Source organism: Phycodurus eques, chromosome 1, assembly GCF_024500275.1.
Source record: "Phycodurus eques isolate BA_2022a chromosome 1, UOR_Pequ_1.1, whole genome shotgun sequence".
Classification (NCBI taxonomy): domain Eukaryota; kingdom Metazoa; phylum Chordata; class Actinopteri; order Syngnathiformes; family Syngnathidae; genus Phycodurus; species Phycodurus eques.
The window spans coordinates 15,458,848-15,472,880 of record NC_084525.1 but is presented as its reverse complement, the minus strand read 5'-3'; the positions used below and the strand labels follow the sequence as shown (position 1 = coordinate 15,472,880).

The following is a 14,033-nucleotide window of genomic DNA, read 5'->3' as shown; positions in this document are numbered from 1 at the left end:
GATTATTTGCTAAAAACAACAAAGTTTATCAGTTTGAACATTAAATATCGTCTTTGTAGTGTATTCAATTAATATAGGTCGAACATGATTTGCAAATCATTGTATTGTTTTTATTTATGTTTAACACAACGTCCCAACTTCTTTGGAATTGGGGTTGTACATGCTGATTTCTATATTACCTATACAGTACATACGTCATATAATTCTATAATAAATTCAATCAAAAATATTGCTATAGTTATAAATACATAATGGATGGCTTTAATCTGGATCAGGTGTTTTGAAGATTAATTTCTGCCAGGGATTACAGTGTAACCCTAAATAACAAACCTGCATCTTTTGAAACAAGCACGAAAGTGTAAAAGTGGTAGAAACGTGTTTGTCAATACAAAGAAAACGAGTAAGTAACCTTTGGAATAGTCATTGTTGGATTTATCTTGCCCAACATTATAAAAACTAGACACAAAAGGAATGAAGACGCTGGTTTCGTTTTCTCATGAGGAGGGCGCATGAGAGATTGTTCAGATTACAGCCTCTCAACACGCTCTAAACAATCTCTCCCGTCGCTCCTGCATTTCTTTGAAAATAGGGAGGTTTCTAAATTTACAAGACACAACACACTAAGGGGAGGGTTTCAAGGTGAAAACATGGCACCAACACCTGCCACGTCCCGGCAACGTCCTTCTCTCAGATGATTCCTGCTGAGTCATCTTCTTGAAGGCGAGACATCTTTCTTTCTAAAAATTGTCCATAATACTAATGCAAGCTAAGCAAATAAATGATAACTTCTACAATATATCCAACAGTCATTTTATTGTCAAACTTTTACAAACAAACAAATGAACAAAGTACTGTATTCCAAGGTCATACACTCAGTCCATGGATTCACTACATATCAGAGTTTGACCAGTCAGTCCTCCAAGTTAGCAGTTTCAATCTTCTCACTGTGAATGCAATTCAGACAGCTCTGCTCATTGGACTTCTTTGATTTGTATAAATAAAGATGTAAATTCAAGTAGAAAACTTTATAAAATAAAATTACACTGGTACAGCGAATGTCAAGCTGACATCCAAACCTTTTTCCATCATTTCTGATATGAAAACAAACAAACAAAAAAATTGTAACAATAATAATGATTTTTTTTTTTCTGAAGAATTTAACTGTGGTTTAATCTTAAATTTAATGCGCAGAAATGGCGTGTATTATGATATTCATTTGTGAGCAGACATTTACTACAAACGTTTAATGAAGGAATCGGTTGTCAAATAAAAGATTTCACATTAAATGACAATGAATAAAATATAAACCCGATGACTTATCCAAAATCACAAAATCTAAGAGATGATTTGTGTAACTGTCAGCAGGATGATAATTACTTCGAATTTCTTAAACACTCTCCTGGTCATTATTGGTTGGTCCACACATGCAAATGCTGCATTTTAAATATGAACTGGAACAGAGCGTAAGTGTTTGTTTGTTTGTTTTTTGGGGTGGGGGAAGAGAAGTCAAAATGTTTTCTTCCAACTTTAGGAACAACAAAAGTAATTTGACAATACAAAAAAAAATATACAAAAGATATTTAATACACTACAAATGAATAAATATTCATTGTAATAAATAAATTACCTTGGTAAATTCAACTATTGTCCAGACAAAAATGAAACAGGTAAACTCGCAATTTCAGAATGAAGCACAAATATAAATCTCTTTCACAATTATTCTCTGCATACGGATGTGAAGTTTGTTTCGTATAACAAATGAGCTGCTGGTTTTGAAAGCACATTGTCAAAACACGTGAATAAACTGGGGTCAAAAATGGTGGTGGGTGGTGGCCGGGGGTTGCTGGGTCCTTGTCTCCACATACAGGTCTCCAATTGGAGAGTGTAGAGCAGTGCTAATCACTAGGTCAAACTGACAGATGGCCTTATTCAGTATTTATATAGCATGTTTCCGCAAATAGCGGCCAGGGGTGTTTATATACTTAACTGAAGATGAGGGAGGCCTGCATTTGTACAAAATAATTTTTTTGAATAATATACCACAATGGTACCAGTACGGGTATATTTTTCAACATGCATTAAGACTGCAGACCATTCACGTGCCTCGGTAGGGGCTGCTGGTTTGGTTAGTAACATACATACAGCACAGTTAACTCTTTAATGTCCATGTGTAAAAAAAAAAAAAAAAAAAATCACATCCATGAAGTTAATTACAATTAATGTAAGAGGGATGCCCACTATTTGAGGAAACACAGTATAGTCAAAGCATTTTTTGATTTAATTTTGGTCGCTTAAGACAAAATCCTCTATGACGGAGGATGCAGCTGTGCGCTGTTTTTGGCAAAGTTCCCCCAAAAAGGATTTCAATAAAGACCTCAAGTCAAACAAATGAGGTCAAATTAACATTTAAACACCAGCAGAACAAAAAGTGTAATATCACGAAACCCTGTTGCTTTCTTTCACATTTCAAACTGCAACACACAGACACAAACACAAACACAGACAACACTAAAACCAAAATTCAGGTGTGGTCAGTTTGACTCCTGTTGGCATGTACTTTTACAGTATATAGGCTTGAGTGAGTGCTTTGCATTATTTGTCACTAGGCTACAGTAAGACTGTGGGTGAGATTTCAACTCCTCTCTTTGCATCTCCTTGTTCACAGTTCACATTCAGAAAGATAAGCGGCAAAAGGCATTTTCCGTTGGTGGTTGTTTCTCCGCTACGAGGGGAGCACAGTTTTTCCTCATTTTCCCCTGGCTGTTTTTAGGCAAAGGTATAATAATACAAAAAATACAGAAAAACTGATATTCCCATGTCACATCTCAGTAGGAGTCTTTAATAAAGGCCTCGTTCAAAGGCATTTGATTAAGCATACATTCTGTTGTTTTAAGGTTTTAGAAGTTTTACCTCATCATCCTGTCTTCTTTATATTTACGTCCAAGAACAAAAACATACAATACCACTCACCTGGCAGAGAAGTTGAAAATGCTTATAGTTCTGCATTCCTTAAAATGTGTTGAATATTCAGTAGCAAGACTGGATGTGACAAACGATTAGGAATGGGCAGATTTGTAACGGGATGAGAGTATCTCTTGAATTGTCGTGAATTCACCCAGCATCTTATTGAGCAGAATACTGCTCCAGAAGAGTTGAACCATCTGTGTGGATGTAGGCATTAGCTGATGTCAAGCTCCCCTTGTTTTTACAGTAAACTAGTTGAGACTAAACCAACAGTGCCTCTGCTGGCTGCAGTCAAGTAGTTCACTGCTTTTAGCCTTCACAGCTTCAAGAAATTATTAAGCAACGGCAATTTACACACAAGTCATCTAATTCTCAACTACACTATTAGGCCCATCCCTACAGACTGATACAGACATACCCGTTGCTACAGCTAAACTAAAATAAAAAAAATTCCCCTGGTAAATCTGCTGTTGTTTTGTTTTCACTAGTCGGTAGAACAACAAGCCATTTCAATCACTGCAGGCTTTTTTTTTGTCCAGTGATGATTACATATCAAAGGCAGATGCCCAAAGGTTTAGGATTTAAATTTTCTTCTGTCCCAAAAGAGATTTTAAATAAGGTCACAAATTCAGAATCAAGAGATAACTGTGTGGAGTCGACACAATCAGAGCACACGTTGTGATTCATGTAACGCCATGTCTGTTGTCCCTCAGAGGATCTTTTTAAACCCTGCACCAAATAGGATGGAGATCCTATTACAGACAAATCAAACCGAGCATCATTTTTTTCATTGGCCGTTCATCTCAATGACTTCGCCATTGTCATCCGAGTTGTCAGGGCTACTGACATTCCTGCCATTGACAATAGCTCTGGCCCTTTGGTCCTCAGAGTGTGCCAACGGGGAAAATGATGAAGGGGACGATGAGGATGAGGAGCTGGAGCCAGCAGTTATAGTGCATTGGGAGAGAAAGCTTGATCCAGCTGGACCAGGAATTGCCGCTGGACCGGGAAGCCCACCACTGAGCATTGACCCCCGGTAAAAGCTGGGCAGAGATTGACTATAGGATAGGGCAAAGCTTGGTGGCAGGATCCCGGCCATGCCTGCGAGGTTGGGGCTCAGCATGAATGACGGTAAGGTGCCTGGAGTCAAAGTGGAAGCTTTTGACGCAGAGGATGGCAGGGATGAGGAGGTCGAGACATCAGTGGCGGTAGAAGTGGACAGTGCAGAGGTGGAGGATGAGGTTGGGACTGCGCCCAAACCAAACAACTCTGGCATGAAACTAGGGTTGCCAAGGGCAGTATGAGAAGGGTGGAAGAAAGGCGAGCCAGCCCCCATGTAGAGTGGGTTTCCCAATGAGCCACCCAGCATGGCAGGGTTGAAGCCCAGAGGGAAGCCATAGGCACCCATGTAGGGAAAACCCTGGGAGGCTATAGAGGCTGTGGAGTGTTTGCCAACAGCTGGCTGCTTGCGAGACCGCTCGTCTGGCAATGGGGTGGAGGCTTTGCGCTTGGAGTTGATTCTCAAGTCTTGTGCAGCTGTGGCATCCATGTTGGGCTGGATGACATTACCCCTGTTGGCATCATGGTGGCTCACATTTCCATCGTCGTCGTTGCTTTGGCCCATTTTAGCTGAAGGCAGTTTGTACATGTTGCTCCCGTCCTCCCTCTCTGGCTGGCGTCCCGTACCTGCAGCGTAGCGCTGCAACTCACTCAGTATCTCTGGGCTGTCGGGTGAAAGGGGGCGGGGCAAACTGTCAGGAGTTACTGGCTGCTGTTGGTCAGGTGACGGGCAACCATTACTACCAGTAGTTGGCTGTTTCACTTCAGAGCCTTGGGGGTCTAAAGAGGAATTATCAATTATTAATTAAAAAACAAAACAAAAACAAAAAACCCTACATTTATCATCTGTTAAATCAATTACAGATGGCTAAAACTAAGATCTTAATAGCTATAAAGAAGTAAAATTCAGAATGACCTCAAGGAACATATTATACATTTCAGAATATCACACCCTGATCAATTAGAGATTTTTTTGTGTGCAATGTATCAGTTTTTGACCCTGCAGACACAAATATTTATTTTGTTATTAGTTTAAAGGTTAGGAATACTTTTTCATTATGTCATTAAATTATTGGATTCTCAGCGAAACCACTTGCAGAGATATGAGACTAATGTCTAGCCATTTCTAAAATAATCCATGTTGACATATAGAAAAACTGTAGCCAGGAAGTGTACACCAACAAACATAACAGAGTCACAATTATCTGTATAGTACAGTTTTGCATTTTAGAGTTGCCGCATTGAGTAATAAAATATTAAATGAGTCTTCCAACCTTTGTGTGATCTTGCAGTAGTCTCATCTGACATCTTAGGCTTGCTAGCTGCTCTGATAGCAAAGATTCGTCCATCTGATGTCCTGATGTAGGTCCCTAAAATCAAGACAGGCAATAGGTTACTCAGAAGCTAATGAGATTCTACACAGGGAATTAACCAAATCAAAGACTCAAGTACCAAAACTGAAATTATGAGTGTTACCTTTGGTGCCCCTAATGACATGGATGCTCTCTCCAGCTGTGATTCTGGCCTTGACATCTGTTGAGCTGTTGGTGCCTGGAATCACCATATCTAAAAGAGAAACAATATGCAATAGTTGCGACTTTGTGTTTTTCGTGGAGGAAAAACTATCATGTCGCTCAGTAAATAGCACACCTCCACCAAGGTTTAACAAAACTAGTGCAGTGTTCATGTGTAACCCATCCACAAAGTTTTAATGGTAAATTTCTGTTAGATATATTGTAGAAGTTATCATTTAACAACAATTTCATACAAGATAGTAAACCAACTAACCAAAAAATGGGGTAATAACCTCCTGTCTATGGTTTTGAAATTGGGCCACAACGGGAATAGAATCAGAATATATAGAATAGAACAATTAGCGACAGTACATACTGCCTACCTGAAGTAGTAATGATCTTCTGCACAAAGACTCCAGCTTTTTGCAAGCAGTTGACAGGAAAACCTCCAAGGCTGGACGCCGATGAGTCTTTGGACGTTGGAGCCGAACCGGCAGACGCCTGTCGAGGTAGGGTGGGAACTTGAGCAGAGTGGACTGGTCGGACATTGGCCACCGGCTTGTCCTCAGCGTGAGGTGGTCGCCTGGGAGGAGTTTTAATCGCACAATTTAATGATAAATTCATTTGAAGGATTTATTTTCCATGTTTTCATTAAAAAAAATACATAGTCATACCAATTTATTTTTACATGAATTAAATGGATGTTTTATATATTAGTTTCTTTAAAAATTAACATAAATTGATCATGAGACATTACACCATTGATTTTCTTTTGAAGGAACAGTATATGTATCAAAATGAATAAAACGTTTTAACTCTAAGATATCCTTTCACTCAGGGCCACTCAGAGCGCTTTTTAAACAGTTGTGAATATTCTTTATTACAAACCAGTTTCTCTGGCTGAATGCAGGAATGTTGGTGAGGCTCTGGTCACTGGCAGGATAGTAGTGAGCATAGGAAGGGCGAGTGTATGGCACAGACACCCTCTTCTCTTCCTCGTAACCTTTTTTTGCTGCCTTCTTCTCAGCAGTGCTCAGCTTCAGCTCTCTGCGGTCCATGAGCAGAGACTCATGGGGGAATGGTTGCTACAACGATTTAAAGAAAGGATGGGGAAATCTATAATGAAGGTTATTCTTATTATCACATCATCATCATTCTTATGATCACCCGCACCAGTCTAGTCTAGTTAATGCATTTTGTGTAATGAAAACCAAAATTTTATGTCTTAAATTGTGCCTTTGAAATGCATCCATCGATCTATCAAATTTTTTTTTACATCGCTTATCCTCATTAGGATAGTGGGTGAGCTGGAGCCTATGCCAGCTGACTTTGGGCGAGAGGTGGGGTGCACCCTGAACTGGTTGCGAGCCAATCGCAGAGCACATATAGACAAACGATCACTCACATTCACACCTATGGACAATTTAGAATCTTCAATTAGCCTAACATCCAGGTTTTGGGAATGTTGGAGGAAGCACGAGTACCTGGAGAAATACCATGAAAGCACAGGGAGAACATGCAAACTCCAGAAAAGAGGGCCTCAGCAGAGATTTGAACCTAGGGGCACTTTACGATGAGGGAGATGCACCTGGCCATAATTTACATATTTGCAAATTAATTATTCTTGGAAGAGCTGAGCAACTCCATATTTCTTTCAGTTTTCACTTCATATAGGTGTAACGGCCAGGTGTTCATGTACATCTGTCGGTACGTTATGGGTTTTCATCCTTATAAGGGCATCCCTATACTAAACTCTGCTTTTATGCACCACTAGGGGGCAGACAGGGATTAATCCATCCATTAATCAATTTTCTGTACCGTTTATCCTCACTAGGGTTGCAGGCGTGCTGGAGCCTATCCCAGCTATCTCCGGGCGAGAGGCGGGGTACACCCTGAACTGGTCGCCAGCCATTTGCAGGGCACATATAAACAATATGTTTCTCTAATTTCATCTACCTTGGTAATGAGGTGTGGGAAGAGGCACAACGCCTTTCCTAGGACGCAATCCATGCTGTCCCGATGCTGCAGTTGAACTTGGCAGAGCTCTGGCTCTTCTTCGGCAAAGTGGAGAAGAGATTCCACCTCCCTCCTGGTGAAGGCCAGCACGGGATTCAAATCATCCACCACTCGGTCTGATTGATGGAGAAGGAAAGTCAAAATAATTAGAGAGGAAAAAAACAACACCTGCACATTAGATCAGGCTAGATTAAGTTTTATTCAACTGTTTCTCACCGGACATGCCCTGTTTGGAGATCTGGCGGTCGTAGATCTTCTTCTCAAGCGTGAAATCACACACCAACCTGTAGACGTGACATGGCTTCCTCTGACCATAGCGGTAGACACGGCACACGGCCTGGGCGTCATGGCACGGGTTCCAGGAGGCGTCAAAAACCACCACACGGTTCGCTCCGACCAAGTTCACTCCCAGACAACCTGCCCTGAGGTCCCACAGTAGTGCATAGTCCAGTTATTCAAACTTGAACAGTCCATCATAGCATCACTGTTGTTTGAATACAAGTGTGTCTGTGTGTTACCTGGTTGATAGCAGGAAGACCCACGCTGAGGTGTTGCTGGGATCGTTGAACTGGTTAATTAATCTCTCTCGCTCTGAGGTGGTTGTACTTCCATCCAGTCCTTTAAAACATCACACAGCCAGAGCAGATAGTTAAAACAATACAGCACTTTATTAATGGATAGTATTTTTTGATGTGATTCACTTTCAATGTAAATGGTTGTTGACACCAGATAGAAAAAATGAATTTAACTACAAATGAACAAATGAATAATCTTGAAAACAAATTTGGCCATGTACAAGGAATGTGCGGTGATCTAAATTACGATTTTTCAACCTTGGCGGAGGTCTGAGCTCTAAACCTTTGATTTGTAGAATAGGTACACATACTACTGACTATTTGTTTGGACGGGATTATTTTTCCAGTAGATAATTTCTTTCTTCCCCCATATGTATTATGCATAATTAATAATACACCTAATTAATTAAATAGCAATAAATGCATACAATACAAGCTTTTATTTTGCTACATCCGCCTCTTCATGGGGGTTTGGAGTTCCATCCATCCATCCATTTTCTGAGCCGCTTCTCCTCACTAGGGTCGCGGGCGTGCTGGAGCCCATCCCAGCTATCATCGGGCAGGAGGCGGGGTACACCCTGAACTGGTTGACAACCAAGGTTATTATAGAAAACTAACGAAATAAACTAAAATTGAAAAAACAATTTTGCAAATGAAATAAAAAAACGAGAATGTTTTTTTTAAAAAAAGTTAACTAACTAAAACAACATTTAACGTTTGCAAAATTAACTAAAATTAGAGCATCAGCCTCACAGTTCTGAGGACCGGGTTCAATCCCTGGCCCCGCCTGTGTGGAGTTTCCATGTTCTCCCCGTGCCTGCGTGGGTTTAATTAATTTCATTCATTCCTTCATTCATCTTCCGTACCGCTTATCCTCACAGGCTTGCTGGAGCCTATCCCAGCTGACTCTGGGCGAGAGGAGGGGTACACCCTGGACTGGTAGCCAGCCAATCACAGGGCACATATAAACAAACAACCATTTGCACTCACATTCAAACCTACGGGCAATTTGGAGTTTGCAATGAACCTACCATGCATGTTTTTGTGATCTGGGAGGCAACCAGAGTACCCGGAGAAAACACATGCAGGCACGGGGAGAACATGCAAACTCCGCACAGGCGAGGCCGGATTTGAACCCGGATCCTCGGAACTGTGAGGCAGATGTGTTAACCAGTCGTCCACCGTGGCGCCCTCACTATAATTATCGCGAACATATCCTTCATTTTCGTCATCCATCCATCCATCCATTTTCTGAGCCGCTTCTCCTCACTAGGGTCGCGGGCGTGCTGGAGCCTATCCCAGCTATAATCGGGCAGGAGGCGGGGTACACCCTGAACTGGTAGCCAGCCAATCGCAGGGCACATATAAACCAACAACCATTCGCACTCACATTCACACATGCGGGCAATTTAAAGTTTTCAATTAACCTACCATGCATGTTTTTGGGATGTGGGAGGAAACCGGAGTACCCGGAGAAAACCCACGCAGGCACGGGGAGAACATGCAAACTCCACACAGGCGGGGCCAGGGATTGAACCCGGTCCTCAGAACTGTGAGGCTGACGCTCTAACCAGTCGCCCACCGTGCCGCCTCATTTTCGTCATTGTCAATTAATTTCATACATTGACCTTTCGGCGTTGATTTTAAATGTATTTATTTTGGATAAATACATAGATACAGAACAGATACCAAAGGAAGGTCAAGCTTCTACTCCTTTGAGAACTGTAGTTCACTTACTGTGTGTCGACTAGAAGTGACGGGCACAGCGCGGTCATATTGACGGCTCGCCACAGCGAGCAGAAGTTTTGCCGCGAAGCTAATTTTTACATCCGTGCTATTTTTGTTGCTACGTGTTGCTAACGGAAACAGCTAAGAAGGAAAACATGTAAGTAAGAACTTGATTTTTGTTTTTTGTAAGTTAAACATATAACACATTTTAAAAAATACCATACTACAGCATGTCTCATGAATTGTCTTACTGTACATTGTGATTTAACTAATCTAACCTTAGAAGCAGTATTATGCAATGAACTTATTGCACTTCAAATTCTGTGGACTGTTATACAGTACCTGTATTTGATTCCATTTTGTCAATGATTGTTCATCTGTTAGAAGATTAACACATATTTTTTTAAATGGTAACAGTTGTTGAGTTTTTATTACACGATACTAATTATGATTTTTTTTTTTATTTCACACTTGACAAATACCCCAAATAAAAAAACTAAAACTGGAACAATAAAAACTAAACTAAATCGAAGCATTTAAAAAACAAAAAACAAAAAAAACAAATAAAAAGTAACAAATCTGCTCTAAAACCTAATTAAAAATAATTGAATTTCAAAACGCAGCACGGTGTGGGCGACTGGTTAGGGCATCAGCCTCACAGTTCTGAGGACCCGGGTTCAATCCCCGGCCCCGACTGTGTGGAGTTTGCATGTTCTCTCCGCGCCTGCGTGGGTTTTCTCCGGGCACTCCGGTTTCCTCCCACATACCAAAAAAACATGCATTAATTGGTGACTCTAAATTGCCCGTAGGTGTGACTGTGAGTGCGAATGGTTGTTTGTATGTGCCCTGCGATTGGCTGGCAACCAGCTCAGGGTGTACCCCGCCTCCTGCCCGATGACAGCTGGGATTGGCTCCAGCACGCCCGCGACCCTAGTGAGGAGAAGCTGCTCAGAAAATGGATGGATGGATGGATGAATTTCAAAACGAAGTCAAAACGAAATAAAAAGTAACTATAATGTAAAATACCAAACTATTATAATCCTGATTTACAACATGATAATTTGATATCATTGCAAATGTCAAAATGTGCATCATTTGAGTACAATGGCCATAATTCTTCCTAAAAACAAAAATGTACTTATCACAGCACATGAGTTAAATGTCACTGCACTTTTCAATATTAACTGTCCACTCCTCTTGTGAATCTAAGCTCAAAGTCTCAGATACTGACCAAGTAGTGTTAAAACAGCAACACTCACTGTAGTAGTTGAGATTTCTGACCCAGTTCTGGCTGGCTGGGTCTCTGGTGGAGGTGTTGGTAGAACGAGGTACTGGCCTCTTGGCCAGGAAATCCTCAATCACGGTAAGAGTGGACAAACTCTGACTACAAGATGCACATGTAAGAGATTGGGTCATAAAATGGGGCACATGGGAATCCTAATAAAAGCTGCAACAAAATTAACCATTCAACTTTCCCTTCCACTGATGTCATTTCAAGCCTTTTACCTGAAAACAAGGAGTTTATCTCCCTTTGCAACACTCTCCTCAATCAGGTGGAACAGCAGGACCATTTTTGCAGAATTCTCCAGGATGCCGGGCTTGTAATCGCACATTATGTCTTTGGCCTAGGAAGCGTAGAAGAGTAATAAAATCTTAATATGTGTTGTTAACTAAGCAACTATGGCATTCTTGAAATGACTGTCAGTGTTAAGAATGATTATGGCTTGTGCAAGCAAGGAGCTCACAACACATTACAGTGGAGCCTTGGATGACAAGCAACCCTGAAGTTGTACGAGTCAGAATTTGAACAAAATGTTCGGGGAAAACATCCCTTCCAGTCACACAGAGCCTTGGCAATTGAACTCCCATTACGCACGACATAAGCATCTCGCACGAGACCTCAGCTCAGCGAGCATCAAATGATTAACCTGTGAGATTCATGAACATTTGCTTTTTTCCTCTTACTTTTTTGCTACATGTATTCCAAAAGAAGGCCCATAGAAGAAGAGGAATATAGTTAGGGTTAGTTATAAGTTAGGGACTCACTTGGTTTGACACTTGAACATTTTCCGTCCAGTTAAAAGTTGTTATCACGGCAACAATGGATAGTTATTTCCTTCCGGGTTTGTGGAATTCAAGGTCAAAGTAGAAACAGGGGTGATTTATGCCTGCAATATTGTCATTCATACAGGTCTTGCTCTCAGGGCTAAAACAACCAGAACAGTCCAGTTGCGATTGATTCAATGCCCTGACAAGGGCTGGTTTAGCCCCCCAAAAAAGAAGAATTAAAAATAAATAGATAAGTAATGGGGAGCAACAAACATATCATGCTGAAATCTCCAACTTTCTTTCTGGAGCACTGTGGACAAACGTGTCATTTATTTTTGGTTCCACTGAGAGTGTATTTCTGGTGCCATGCACGTACACAGGGGATTATGTAAAAATGACATATTTTTCAAAATGTGTTTATTTAACATGACACAAAGGTTGATTATTTAAGAGTTATATACTTAGTCTACTCTAAAAAAGGTAATTGCTATCAAAGATATGGGTCAGGTGAAAAAACAAAAAACAAAACAACAACTATTCTTATGCCCATGTTGGAACCTTCGTACATACCCATTCATATGTGATGACCTGATTGGCCCTTTCCTGCAACTGGTTCAGACTCAGCCCTCCGATGGGGTTTGGGTTTTCCATCTGCTTTGGCTTCTGATTGGCTGCAGTGGGACTTTGTGTCGGTGCAGCTGAGGTGACGTCATCAAGGTCCAAGTCCTGGTCACTTGCCAGGTTTTCCTTCTGTAAGGCTTCATAGAGCACATCTGGATGATTCCAAATCTTAAAGAGAAGGTTGGAGAACAACAACAGTGGGTAAACACTTAAATATGCATAGATTATTTCTATTATAATTTCTATTATATTTCTATTTAATAATGTACTGTATTTGTTTTGGATAACCTTGGGCATTCTTTCTACTGCCACCTATTTTAGTGTTATTGCAGGTAGAGTGTAGTTACTTATGCTGCGTCATCAGTCTGATTTACATACTATATGTTCTGGGGACATCTGGATGTTGTGAAAACGGAGGACACAATGGGCCACAGATGCATGGAGCGTTTAGGTAGAACTGTTGCTCAAGTGTACTTTGGTGTTCAGGCAGTTTAAACTATGCGTTTAAAGGTCCTCACTCTCACCTTGCAGCATACGCAGAAAGCTTTGAGTGGGTTGAGGCTGAACCAGCCGGTGTTTCCCGCCTCTCTGAAGCGGTTCATGAACTCCGTGTAGAGCACCCTTTGCAGTGGAGACATCCGCACCAGGACCACATGCTCCTCTTTGGATGGAAGCTGGTCCTTTAGCACATCATGGCCTCGTCTAAGGCAGAGTCAGAATGTTCATTTGTAAAATAAGGACAGAAACGTACATTTAAAAAATACATACATCATTTGCAATCCCTTCTTATTTTCCTTTCAAGAGGACTGTAAGTTACTGGAGATCTGACCAGAGGTGGGTAGAGTAACCAAATATTGTATTCAAGTAAAAAGTAGTCCTCCCCAAAAATTACTTGAGTATAAAGTACACAATGCAAAAACTACACAAGTGCTAAGTAAATGGTGACTAACTTCAGATTTTCAATCTTCAATCAGAGCATGACTATCAATAAAATAAAATAAAAATAAAATAAAATGTGAACGTGCAAATTCTGATATTGCTCTGTGTGTATACAGTGTGCGCGAGATTAGGACGTATTCCAAGAGATGCATGTTTTACAGTTACTTGTGATAAAATAGAGCTTATGTGGGCTAATTTGCACAGCCAAAACAACAACAAAACATCTGCAATTTACCGCAAAGTGTTTCCCCAAGTTAGAAGTGGGCTGAAATGTCCACGTTTGGGCAGACAGAGCCAGACAAATACTACAATACATAAAAGCTGTTTTTCCTCATCTAAATGTAAACATGAGTCGCACGTCGTTGCCTTCAATGGTAACGACGACCTTACCAACATGGTTGCCACGTAGGCCCCGTCGTCTAAACATAGGTCGTGCACGAAATACTTGATAAATAAGCAATAATTGATAAATAAAAGTAGCGAGCGGCATTGATGATCACATAAAAAATAGTAGTGCTAAGTTTGAGACGACCACAGTGTATGCCGCTGGACATTCGTCACTTCTTGA

General features: G+C 40.9%; 1 protein-coding gene across 1 annotated transcript in view; it reads right to left on the bottom strand.

Annotated features, from left to right (window-relative positions):
- Positions 1–796: 796 nt before the first annotated feature.
- The window catches only part of LOC133404313 (helicase ARIP4-like), a 67,635-nt gene continuing 54,398 nt past the window's right edge, over positions 797–14,033 (bottom strand). Inside the window, 12 exon segments of the mRNA XM_061680081.1 lie at positions 797–4,803; positions 5,298–5,393; positions 5,500–5,589; positions 5,921–6,120; positions 6,426–6,622; positions 7,494–7,669; positions 7,770–7,975; positions 8,072–8,171; positions 11,116–11,240; positions 11,363–11,481; positions 12,476–12,694; positions 13,051–13,228. Coding sequence (XP_061536065.1) covers positions 3,752–4,803; positions 5,298–5,393; positions 5,500–5,589; positions 5,921–6,120; positions 6,426–6,622; positions 7,494–7,669; positions 7,770–7,975; positions 8,072–8,171; positions 11,116–11,240; positions 11,363–11,481; positions 12,476–12,694; positions 13,051–13,228 — 2,758 coding nt within the window. The 3' untranslated portion in view covers positions 797–3,751.